The sequence below is a fragment of the Falco biarmicus genome, chromosome 8 (assembly GCF_023638135.1).
Source record: "Falco biarmicus isolate bFalBia1 chromosome 8, bFalBia1.pri, whole genome shotgun sequence".
NCBI classification, from domain to species: Eukaryota; Metazoa; Chordata; class Aves; order Falconiformes; family Falconidae; genus Falco; species Falco biarmicus.
Genome location: NC_079295.1, coordinates 7,563,488 through 7,576,129, shown reverse-complemented (window position 1 = coordinate 7,576,129; position 12,642 = coordinate 7,563,488). Strand labels below are relative to the sequence as shown.

The 12,642-nt window shown below is 43.6% G+C and overlaps 1 protein-coding gene across 14 annotated transcripts in view; it reads right to left on the bottom strand.

Annotated features, from left to right (window-relative positions):
* The window catches only part of HDAC4 (histone deacetylase 4), a 267,202-nt gene that overhangs the window by 84,706 nt on the left and 169,854 nt on the right, over positions 1-12,642 (bottom strand). For all 14 annotated transcript variants that reach the window (XM_056348110.1, XM_056348107.1, XM_056348108.1 and 11 more), the window contains one exon: positions 12,256-12,377. In XM_056348110.1, the coding sequence (XP_056204085.1) occupies positions 12,256-12,377 (122 nt within the window). The remainder of the gene's footprint in view (positions 1-12,255; positions 12,378-12,642) is intronic.

The window sequence follows — 12,642 nt, the reverse complement described above, 5'->3', positions numbered from 1 at the left end:
CGAGAGTGTGGCCAAAGCCAAAGCCAATGCCAGGGAGGAAGAAGGTTTATTTATTTGGGAAGCAACTTGGTTACATCATCACAGCAACCAAGTTAAACCGTATCTAAACCCACATCAAATACTTTGAAAATTCAGGGCTGCCAAGGGGAGGTGTGCATGTATTTCCTGAGACCACAGTCTGACTTGCTTTGTGTACATCACACTTTTGGGAAACTCTCAAAAACTTCTGCTGTACCTGAGTCCTGAGATCTCATTTCTCCGAAAGTCAAAGCAGAGCTCCTAGGAACCGCTCATGTCTGTGGGTTAATAACAGCTAGCAACACTGAACACATCTTGCATGGCACAGCTTACCAAGTTTTTATAAAGGTAGTGAAGCCTTAAGTCAAGTTTTCTCCTGCAAGATGATTTTCTCTGTAAACTTTCGGATCTCAGGTATACATGAAATATCCGCTTTGGTGCTCGAGGGCTCCTGACAGTTACGGGATTTGTGAACTGGTTCAATCTTTTCGCTTCCTCAACCTCTTAACGACTCTGTGGCTTAATCCCTTTGAACCAGCAAATCCTGTGCTCTCACCATTAACTACTGATACACTCAGCTCCCTACACTCCAGGGCCAATAATCTACATTTCTTTAGAAGAATTAAAATAGGGTTTACAAAATTATTTGAATTAACTAAGTCTGTCTACAGATATATTTCCCTGCAGTTGGCTTTGACCACTAGGTCAGGTAAAAGATCAAGCCTGACAACGTTAATTGCAGGGCTCAAAAATCAGAAAGCTGATGAGTTCAAGATCAAACGTTTGAAGTTAAGCCATCAAAACAGTTCTTTGATGAAACTTTTGGGAGGAAACCCTCAAAAAACCAAAGAACTTTTCATTAATGTCTTGGACAGAAAAATGCCAGCAAGAGATAAAGGGAACACTAAAAAAAAAAAAAGAAAAAGTGTCAGACTCCTCAAGATGATGCTTAAAATGCAGCATGAAATGCATTAGCAAAGGGGGAATCATCTTATAGGTCATTTGCATATAAAATAGCAGGGGACTGAATGCAAATCTTTCATTTGCTTGGAGGGCAATATTTAAGAGTGGACTAGTTAAAACACAAGTGTATGCTCTAACTACCTACTTTATAAAGTCCTTTTCAAAACAGAAGTTGACTTCTTACTTTAAATGTAGTCTTTGGGTAAGTGAACATTCAGTATCCTCATCCCACATCCTTTAATCCACAGCTTTAATTTGTTTCAAATATTGAGTATTAGTAACTGCCTAGATGCTCTGGTCAAGATTTTAAAGAACAAATAGGAACACGTCATATCTAGATACTGATACATCCATTTTAGATACTGCCAACCAGCAAATGAAATATAAGCCTGTGCCACAGCTGTTGAAAGGATCTGTCTTCTGAGAAAGAAAAACATGACAATAAAAACTGTACTTCAGTGCAAATTTTATTCATATGCAATTTATACCCTGCTTGGTGTTCATCTGAAGTATCTTTTGTTTGGGAGCAGACAAGTAATTGTGCGGCTTTCAACTACAGAGAATGAATTGGTTAGAAACACCTTAAAAATGGGCAGGGAAACAAAAGATCTGGGGTCACAGATTACACAACACTACCAGATACATTTCATTTGTAAAGCCACAATACAAACATCCTTCCGTGTAATAGGATGGAAATGAACATAGAAAATTACAGCCTTAAAAAGAGAAAACACCTCGAGAATAAGTTATTGCAAAAGCAGTGCATTATAATTTGTCAGACAAAACTACTTTCAGGCAAAACCATTCCATATATCCTCAGCTGGCAGATCAAGTTTTGAAACACCAAAGTCCATTTAAAGAACAGCATTTGTTCAGTTCACTCTGATTTTGTTGTTTATCCCCCAGATATAATCCCAAACCTAACATGTCATCAAGACCTCAGAGAGCATAATCCCTACATGCATTTAATTGGGTGCTATATAGCCCAAAGTACGTGAAATAAAATTCAGCACAGGCAGCTCAGAACAGTCTCAAATTGAACCAATTTACATATAGCATATTATATAATAGAAGATGTAGCTTTCAACAGAGGCCTTTCCAAAACTCAAAACAATAATTTACTCTTATTCAGATGGTTTTTAAACTACTGCATTATAAACAAATATTTTCAAGCTGAAGACAGCTGTCCTTCAAAAGTATTAACCAGGAATGTAAATGACATGTAACTATCAATACCAGAGAGTAAATGTAGGTGTAATGCTCTATCAGGAACACCAATTCCACTGAAAATCTGATATTCACCCTGTCAGGCAATATGCCCAAACAAAGCCTTGCTCCCCGTTGCTGCTAACTAGCATAAACTTAAGAGAACTGGAGACTAAATTACAAAACTTACTGGGCTTCTACATCTTAAGGTGATATCTTCTAAACAAATGCCACCAAGTTATCAAAAAATCAGTTTGATTCCTGTTTAGCAAACAAATGAAGCCCATGCCCAAGTCTGAGTCAAGCTTCCACAAAGCCAGTGGGATTTCATAAGCAGTGACATACTTAATTTGGCCTATAATAAGGATTTATACAAAGAATATTTTGTTTTTCTCCAAGTAAATTAATAACTAGAACATAAGCCAAAAGCTTCCCTAGTTTTCACAGGCTCAAACCCAAGATACCCCTCTTATACGTCATTTATTGCAGCAGGACCCATGTAATCCAATTCTTCAACGTTTATGTCATTCTCATTGTTTTCTTCCTAGAATTGCATCCCCTAAGCTGCTGAACTAATCTGACACTAAGTCTGTGTAAGTCAAAAAACCACAAAGTCCTGGGCCGAGTATGCCCTGTTCCCATTACCCATCCACATTTATGAAAAAAAGCAAACAATGCACCATGAAAACCCTCATCCCAGTCCTTGCACATCTTAATTTCAGCAGCTGGGGCTGAGAAGGGCTGCTACTCTTTCAATACTATTTTTAAGCTTCATACTAAGCCTCATCAGCCAGGCAAAGGCCAACACAATTACCTTGTCTCTCTTTGAACATCCAGATCACCCCACAGGTAAACACAAGAGAGGGAGAGACAGTGCTGTGTGAAACCAGCCTGTAGTGCAACCCAAAATTTTAATAAAGACAAATTATCTTTTGATTAAGCAGGAGAGACCACATGTTCTACAACTGAGCGTTTGCTCCCTGCTCTGCAGTTTCTTTGCTCCCTGGCTGGTTCTATCCCAGACCTTCATTACTGCTCCTCCGTACACATAGCGTGGTCTCTCCAAAAGTGGATCACGACCCACCTAGTCAGGAGAACCTGATAAAGCTGGACATGGCAAAGTTCACCTACAGCCAAACAAAAAGATTTTTTTTTGTTGTTTTGGAGCAGCTCCAGATCCCTCTGGAGCCCAAGCATGCTATTGTTCTTAATTTTCAATACTCGTAGGCAACAGGATAGAGGGGGACAAGAAGAATTAGGGTCCCACAAATGTACCCGGAGGAGACAGGTACCACACAGAGCAAAAGTGGCAGCAGAAAATTCCCAAACTGGAAAGAAAAACAAGAATAAAAAGAAGACAGCCTGTTCTGCAGAAACAAACCTTCTTATTAACTTGGTACCATGTTGGATGGCATCACCTGAAATAATATATTTAGGAATGTAGGGACATGATTAGAAAGGGCTAGCTAAAGATACGTGCTGGATTCTCCTCCTTTTCTCCTAACTGTGCTGGCATGAGCACTGTGTAAGAGCTCTGTGGAAAGGCTATTTATGGAAGTACTGTGTCCTTAAAATGATAACTTATTATAGGCCAATATTTAGCACTTCTCATGCTGCAGTTTAGTAGTCACAGCATCTCATCAGTAGAAAGAAGGCTTTAGCACCCGTTAAACCAAGCACACAATGTTGACATTTTTTACAGCTTCACTATCATTTGCTTGCCTGACTACTAAACCACACAAAATCACAGTAACGGAGCACCACAAAGGTTTCCGCTGTGTATAGCCAGAACCGGACTAGGAAAATAAACACGTGGAAATGCCACATCCCATCTCTGTCTTTGCCTTCCAAAGTCTAAATAAAGACAGCAGCTTTGCACAGGTCAAAGTATTATCTGAGAGGGAAGACGACAGACATGTGGAAAGGGATAAGAATGGAAAGGAGAGAATGAGGTCCTCTAAGCGAGTTTCTTCAATAAAGTGTTTAAAACAGCACTGAGCTCTGCAGAAGGTAAGAGAAAAACATGCAGTTCCTGTACAGCAACCAAAAAGCTGCAATGCCTGTAGCAGAGGGAGCCGCTGGCTGCCTGAACACAAGGGCAGGGAGCAGTTACCAAACTGGGAAGACCCCAGCAAGTGACCCATGGTGGCCAGGACTTTTGGGGACAACCTCCTTATATTAAAATGAGTTTCTCCCAAGAAACCCTACAGGGATTTTAAACTCAAGAACTGCGCTGAATTTTACTGAATATATTAACAAGTTACATTTAAGTCCAAGGTGGGTCAAAATACGGATGGTGGTGTCCCCTCCACCCTTCATCTCACAAACCAACCATGTACTTTGTTTTGAGCTGCCATCTGTTCTCTACCTAGAAACCTTCCTAGCACAGCTGTGGTGACTGAGTCCATGCCCTGCCTTGCCAGCTCTGGCCAGTTTGCCTTTTTTCCCCTCCTCCTTGCCCTGTCCCACAAGCATCTCACCTCCCCTTGCCTGATGCTGAGCTGCTCCTATGGGAAGGAGCGAATGACCATATTTCCAGCCTCCTCCTGCCCTGGATGCTCTTCCAAGGAACTGTAACAGAGCAACATAAACCCGGTAAAAACAATCTCACACCGTCACACATGGCTGCAAACTGCTGAGGGCCAGGAGGGAAACGATGCACTGAGAAGCCAGTAGGACATGCCTCAAGAGACACAAGTTTCTTTAGAGCTTGGCTGTTGTGATTCAGTTTGGAAAAGAAACACTCCACGTCACCGCTCTGGATGCTGTTCATGCAGTGCTCGTGGTCAAAGCTGTCCCACAGAGGACAGGCACGCACCCATCACGCGCTCCTAGCTCTGACTTGATTCTCCTTTCTGCTAGATGCAGTGGTCCAAAGGCCAAGTGTCTCAGCTCTGGCCAGAAAAACCTGGCCATCTCTCTCTCTCCGCACACACAGAGGTGACACTGTGCACTCTCCTGGCAGTTTCTGTGAAGCAGAGATGGAGCTGAGAGGACCAAGAAGGAGAACAGTGGGTTCACTGAATGACTGAGGGTAAGGTCCTGGGCGTCCCAAAGCCCCCACTCCCCAAAGGTGACGCTAAACCAGAAGACCTTGTTTGGTCTTCTACTGGAAGAGGTTTCTCCTTTCATGCACCACTGACAGTACTCTCAAGAATTGCTTTGATGGACATGCTGGCTTTCCCCCCATGGATCCCCAGCTCTCACGGCAAAAGCACACTTGTTTTATCAGAGCCCTGAGCAAGGAAAGGAGGTGTCACCTCCTTTTGCCTTTAGGCACACCTCAGCACTGGAGAGGAGTGTCCACAGAACAGAGTTCATAGCCACTGGCGGTGAAGAAAAACATGGGAGCAAAGAATTCCCTAGCGTGCATTTGGATGTCATTATCAGAAGAAATGGGAGGACTACTGCAAGCATTTGCTGGTCCTCCAACTGCACTTTGGTTTGTTGCTGCTCTCTGAAATGTCAACGGGCTGGTCTGAAGAGCTATTCTGTAGCCTCACAGTAATAAAGTAATTTTTGTCTTTAATAAGTTATTTTTGGATTAGAGAGACTGACGTCCTCCACTTGGAGCGGGAAAGGGTATTTATAACAATAGGGATTTCTCATGCAGGTCAGTGCCCTCTCTCAGCAGAGCACACCCCGAGGCAGTGCGTGGGTCCCTGGGACACAGCGAGCTGCCCAGGAAAGCCAGAGCTCCAACCATGTCAGCTGGAAGGACAATGTGGGTGGGAAAGCAAAGATGCTCTCGAACTTGAGTGACACTCCATGCTGTACAAAGCTCAAAGATTTTCTCTAAATTATACTCCCACGCTACACCGGGATTTCAGCCTACTCTATTTTCCTCTAAACAATCTTTGTCATAAAATAAACCACTTAAAACATTCCAATAACCAGAACCAACTCAGAGAGGTATTATGCCTTTCTTGACAAATGCAGCATTTTAATTATTGACAAATCCTTTCATTTTCCCTTTTCTTTCTTTTAAATGCAAGAAGTTCAGAAAAATTTCATCTGCTTAGCTGCAAATAAACAAACAACTCTGTGTTTCTGCAATACTGTGGGGAAACAACATCACAGGATGCCGGATGCTTTCCTCTCTCAGGCTCCTCTCTTTTGCAATGGCAAAAGATTATTAGCAAACAGGAGACTGTTAGTGCCAGCCCCTGGTCGCCCCATCGTGAGCACACACTGTGCACAAGCAGTGATTTCTTGTGCCCGGCAGGGACATGCAGGCAGGGAAGGACCACACTGCCTGTTTCATGGCCAGCTCTGGACAGGCAGCAAGTGATCAGGACCCTGCAGCCTAAGTACATCTCATCATCACCCAGTTAAGTGCAAGTTGGGGCTTAGAAGAAGACTTGTTCCCAATCTGCTCATGATTGAGCCAGAAGAACAACGTCGACCTTTTCTATTTCTTTTCAGAGGCTGGTGGGCTGGAAGCTGTAGTGGTTGCTGGGACCATCAGCATGGGTGATGTATTTGTCAGATTGCTTCTGCAGTAGGTCCCAAAAGGTGGTGAAATTCAGGAAACCACTGGCCAGGGCAGACCTCCAAGTGGCAGATGGGCTGGATTCTGCCCATTTGCACCACATACAGACAAGCATGAGGAGAGGTCTTCTCTTTGTTGCATTCCTTTACTTGTTGAGGGAACTCACTGCAGCAAAGGAGTACATAAGCCATGGGCTGACAATGCCAAGTTGAAGACTTATCCTTGGATCTTTCCTGCCAGTTCTTAACTGTGTGGGCTGTGAAGGTTGAAGACAGCTTTTTTTTTTTTTCCCCTTTACCACAAGCCTTAAGACACAGTACTTGACCTATAACCAGTTCTCTTTCTGTCATTACTTGTGCAGAAAGCAAAAGACATTGCTGGGATGGGAGGTTTTTGGATACTTGTTCTTCCCTGGTCCCCAGAGAAAACAAGCTGAAAGAGGGGTCTGTGACACTTTCTACTTGTCATATCTCCCCAAGTACATGCCACATGCATGCACATGCTCATTTACTATCTAGGCAGGAAATTTAGAAGCATATATTTGCCAAAGATGTCTTTGTAAGCTCCCAGTCTGGCATTCAACTCAGTCTAGCTTTGGAAACAGTGGAAACTCACACCCTGACGATGCTATCCCACAGCTCTGCAGTGAAAACATATTTGGGACCACAGGAATCCTTTGCCTCCTTAAAATCTTCATGCCCATCAACATCCTGATCTTCACCTCCCCAGTGCAGCCAGCTGTGATACTGGATGTAAAGGAAAAGCCTGGACCCAGAGCCTCAGTGCTGCTTCATGAAACAGTGACCATGGCGGCAGCACCCATGGGCCAAGTAGCCCCAGGAACTGAGCCAAAGACACCAAAAAACGGCCACCCAGAGGTTGAGGGTGCACAAAACGCCAGAGGGTTGAGAAGCACAAATAAAAAAGGACAAAAGGAAACAATAGCGCATTTTTGATAACATCAGATTTGTGAAAAATCCCACCTCTGCTGACAGATCTGACAGGAGAAAGGTTTAAAGACCAGCAGCTAGCCCAGGGCAGGGGAATTAAGCAGCAGCAAAGGCACCGAATCCCTCCCGCGCAGGCACGCGGAGGGCTGAAGGAGAGCAGCTGTCTTGGGAAAGGTTTGCTTTATCCAACAGCAGGAGCAAAACCACGATGAGATCTGAGCGTGCTTCACAACCCGCATGGGTCCTACAGACACAGCCATTTTTACACTTACAACTTTGGAGAACGTCTTTTATGAGTACTTCAAAAGAAATAAGCTGTTTTTCTTACTTTGGGGTCAGGTTTAAATATAGATACAGGGAAATGTTTCCAGTTCATGCATCCCAGTGAGCTGAATGCATGTTGGCCAGGCAAGCCTAGCAGGTGCCGAGTTTGGCAAAACTTCTCATGATTTTAACGACAACTAATTGAAATGCTGTGGCTTTCATTAGAAATCCTAATTAGCTGTCAAGTCCCAATGAACACAAGGAATACTTACTCTACATCTATGCAGGAGTAAGCGGGAAAGCTACTGTCTGACAGGATATGGTCCAGCCCTGCACAAGATGTAAAACAAAAAAAACAAACCAACCCAAACCAACAACCCAAAACCAAGCAAAAACCCCCTACATAAGCAAGAAGAGAAGCACGTTGAAAAGTTAAATAATTCTCTTTACAAATCTCAGTGATGGGGGTCGTGTCAGCTTTCTAATTAACAGCATGTTTTAATACATCCCTGCTCAAATTTCAGAAAGCAGGGAATGCCATTAACAAACTTGTTCCTGGGGAGAAAATGAGGACACCATATTCCTTAGAAATGCAAACCTGAAAAGCTACATTAAAAATAATTTCACAGCTCCCAGAAAGCTGTTGACAAACAACCCTTGGGGTTATCAAAACAACCTACAAAAGACTGCCCCAACCCACGCTCTAAAATCAACTCTGAAAGGATTCTCCAGAGATTTTTCTTAGAAGGTCCTGGTACAGCACATAATAAAGCATCACTAAATTTGGAAGACACAAACCTTGATCTGGGGGCAGAAAAGGTCACTTAGATTTTCCCCTCTCAACAGCTGTTGACAAAATGCGTACACTAAAGGAAACATACATATAATGAAGGAAACCACACAAAAGGGGAAATAAAAATCCGTGTGCTAATCCAGTTCTTTAACAGCAAGAGCATGAGCAGCCCCAACCAAACTGTTGTTGGGGATGAGCCCCAAAGTGTTTAGAGGGAACCGAGTCAAACACATCCCCCGGGCAGGCTAAGAACTGGATTCAAGCAATTAGTAACTGCACCAGCCAGCAGCCTGACAGGAAAACAATTTCATGCAGAAACTAAACGGCCAAGAAGCTGGAACATAATTTAGTAAACCAAATCAGACAGGGTGGGATTTCAGGGGACAGGATGCATTAGGAGCGCATTGCAAGCGTCCACTGTTTCCCATGCTGGATGTTTCCAAGCACCCTTAAGACATCACTCACGTGCACATTTTCTACCAAAGCATGGCCAGTTCACTGGGTCTCTCTCAACATGTTCACATCTGGGTTCTAGACTAGCAAGTTATCTTCAAGTGTGCACAGAGGAATAACCTGTGACCACATCGTGATGCTTTAAATAAGAATAAAGAAAGGTAGTATTTCGAAAACCCAGTGCAATGACATATTTATTCTTCTTAACTTTCCAAGGTGCAGGACATGCTGCCAGCTCTGAAAATGCACCCTAGAAGAAATGATCATTCAAACTGCCTTCCCCCAGCCCCCTAAGTCACCCTATCCCTAACGATGATGTTGGTTGGATTCCAGCCCTGGTAATCAGAACTGTATTGTGATGGACTCTGTTATTTGAACTGCAAATATTTAATCAAATTTAATAAAATTGGACTACATGATATGGCGGTTTTAAATTACAAACACAAAGCCAGAGTTATGGCTGGTGCCAAAAAATCTGAAAAGCTCACCCGTAATAAAGAACTTTATTTAGGATGGGCTCCAGCCTTCCCTGCCTTTTGTTTACACCAGACTGTTCAGCAGCCTTTCTTCTCCAAGCAACTTAACATTCTTGGCAATGGGATTTCTGCAGGATATCGCTGTGCCAGAGATTGACGTGCTGTTGCGTTGAAAGGAAAATAAAAGAAAACAATACAAAAAATTTCTCCCCTGAACCTTGCAAGTGAACTCATTTGTATCACAGACCAGTCCCCAAAAGATTAATGCTGGTGCCCAAAAAGAACAAGCACCAGTGTTCTGGAAAAACAAAATCTGCTCAACATTTTCCTGTTTTAAAACAACAATGATTATGGTTGCTTCCATTTTTAATAATGTGATTAGATAAATTTATCATGCCTAATTCAGCCTGTCTGACAGGCCTTTTATTCAGCCAGAGTCTTATTAAGAACTCAGTTCGGGAAGCAGCAAAGGGCTGAGATGTGCAGACACTTTTCTTCTCCTGCAGAAATCCCCTTCCCTAACATCCGGAGCAAGAAGGGTGACCAATCCTCAAACCCAACCTGACAAATAAGGTCCCCTGAAGCGATAGGCAAGGGAAGTTTTGGAGCATGTCAAAGCCCAATCATGCTGTGGGAACGCTAAGACACCAGGAATGGATCGCATGGTTTCACAAGGTATGGGAAAGAGCTAAAAATCTCTTGGAATCACACTGCCCACAGGTCCTAAGTGATAGGTATGGTGCTAAGGGATGCTTCCTTGCGTAGAAACGCTGCAATTTCCCAGAGGAGCCTGAAAGCCTTCAGCAGAAGAGATGCAAACAGCAGCAACGGCTTGTAGCCTGCTTGCTAGCAGCCTGGGCTTGTGTTTCTCCTCCCAGGCACATGTGTATGCTAAGCACATCTTTGTGCTTCACCGGCTTTAGAGCTAAAGGAAATCTCCTTTGAGAGCAGTCCTCCACCAGCACTCACCTTCCCTATGAAAGGCAAAGCCCCGAAGCCCAGACAGCGTCACTTCGGCTGTCCTGGGCATTGGCGACACAGCAGCATCTACCACACCTAATGGGGTGCTTGATCTTTCATTATCTAGAAGAGGAGATGAGAGGATACCCTACCCTTCAGCAAATCCAGTTTTCTAAGCTCTGCTTTTGGAGTCCTTCAGAAAGGGCACAGTCAAAATTACCACCAACAAAGGTACAGGGTGTGCCCAGGTAAAAAAAACCTGTATCTTGGAGAGGGCTTGCCAGTTATTGACTTCTTGTGCAGCTGAAGTGTCTGACCCAACCTATCGTGCCCAGTGAGGGGGAAGACAGTCTACTGCACAGCAGATGGGAATCCATCCACAGGTCCATCCAGCAGGTCAGATGCTATGGTCCAGAATGAGAAGTTCCCAAAATGGTCTTTTAATGCGCAGAACTGGGAGGAGGCACAAGGCAGCATTGTGGAGGTGTATTTTTTTCTTGTCAGATGGCAACAGAAGAACCCCCCCCAAGCTTACAAAGGTAACAAGACTTGTGTTAAACCATTTATGACACCTAAGACCTGCTCTACTTCTATTAGGAGAAGAAATGCCACGAGAATACCTACACCCCTCCCAGAAGGAAAAGGAGGGGCTACCAGTTCTTACGAACTCATTTAGGGCAGCCAATTTGACCAAAGATCATAGTAAATTGGCAGGGAGATTTGGTTAGCACACCGTCTTCATTCCTTATTGCAAGGATGGCACAGTTTTTGACTGCTGGTGCTCATCCCTCCACATCTGAAGATCCACAAAGCATACCTGAGAAATAGCTAAGCAGCACCTGCAGAAGGTACAAAGTTCAATCATAGCCCTGCTTTCCTCTTACCTCCGCTCCATCTTTTCAGAAAAGTTTTTTCCCTGTTCGAAAGCAATTTCCAACACACAGCGCTGTTGGCACCATCCACACAACCAGCACTGCTCCCCAAATCAGGATGACCTCGTTGAAGCTCAGTTATTCCCTGAAGGAAGCAGCTGAGGATCATGAGCTGGCCAGGTTAGAAGCTGAAGCTGTGTTGGCTTAGGCATGCGATATGGAGCTGAGGACCACAGCCAAGCAAAACAACCTGGTTTACATAATATATAGTTGAGAAATAACTGACCTGCTTAGCCACCGTGCAGGGAAAAACCTAACTGAGAAATAACTGTCTAGGTGTGAACCAAAACCCTTGCAGGAAGTCCCAACGCTTTGACTGGCAGAAACATTTTTATTTATTTTAAGTATAAACTTGTATATAAAACACAAATCCCAGAAGAAATGAACTTTTCTTGGTACTTTTCTCACTCAGCAAAACATACTTTGACTTCAGACACCCAGATCTCTGTATTAGCTTTGACTTTGTGAAAACATCTCACAAACTTTGACACACAACTCCGCTGTCTCCTGCCTGCAGCTTTGCAAGTTCACACACCCAAAGCAACTCCAGCCGCCCTCTTAACACTGCGCGTACAGTGACAGATGAAGGGGGAGAAGGATGGAGGGGGTGGTTGTTAAATAAATCACCCCATGAAATACAGCTTTTCAGTGAAATACCTTTCTTAAAAAAAAAAAAAAAAAAAAAAAAAAAGGACCAAGTATCACAGCAAAGACAGCAGGCAACACAGAAAATCAACGTGAGCGCTACCTGTTTTTCTGAGTGGGAAGTCATCTTTGGAATCATACATCCCCAGTACAGGGTGATTGTAGGTGCCGGATACGCCACTTTGGGGTGGGGAGCTCTGGTCCAGAGAGCTGTGCTGTGTCTTCCTGCACGGAAGGAAAGAGAAAGAGAGGGGAGAAGCTTTACACCAGTGAGACACAAAGGGAATGAGTGCAGCTTCATCTTGTCTGTTAACTTTGTTAGTGAGGAACAGCATAAAGGGAAAGATCTTGGTACCAGCTTTCTCCTAGGTACTCCTATGAAAAATACATTGAAGTCTAATATACAGGAAGGTAACTAAACGCATGCTTAATTTTCAGTGTAAGAATGACCCTGTTGAGCATGGCTCAGCTCATGAAGGTATTTAAACTG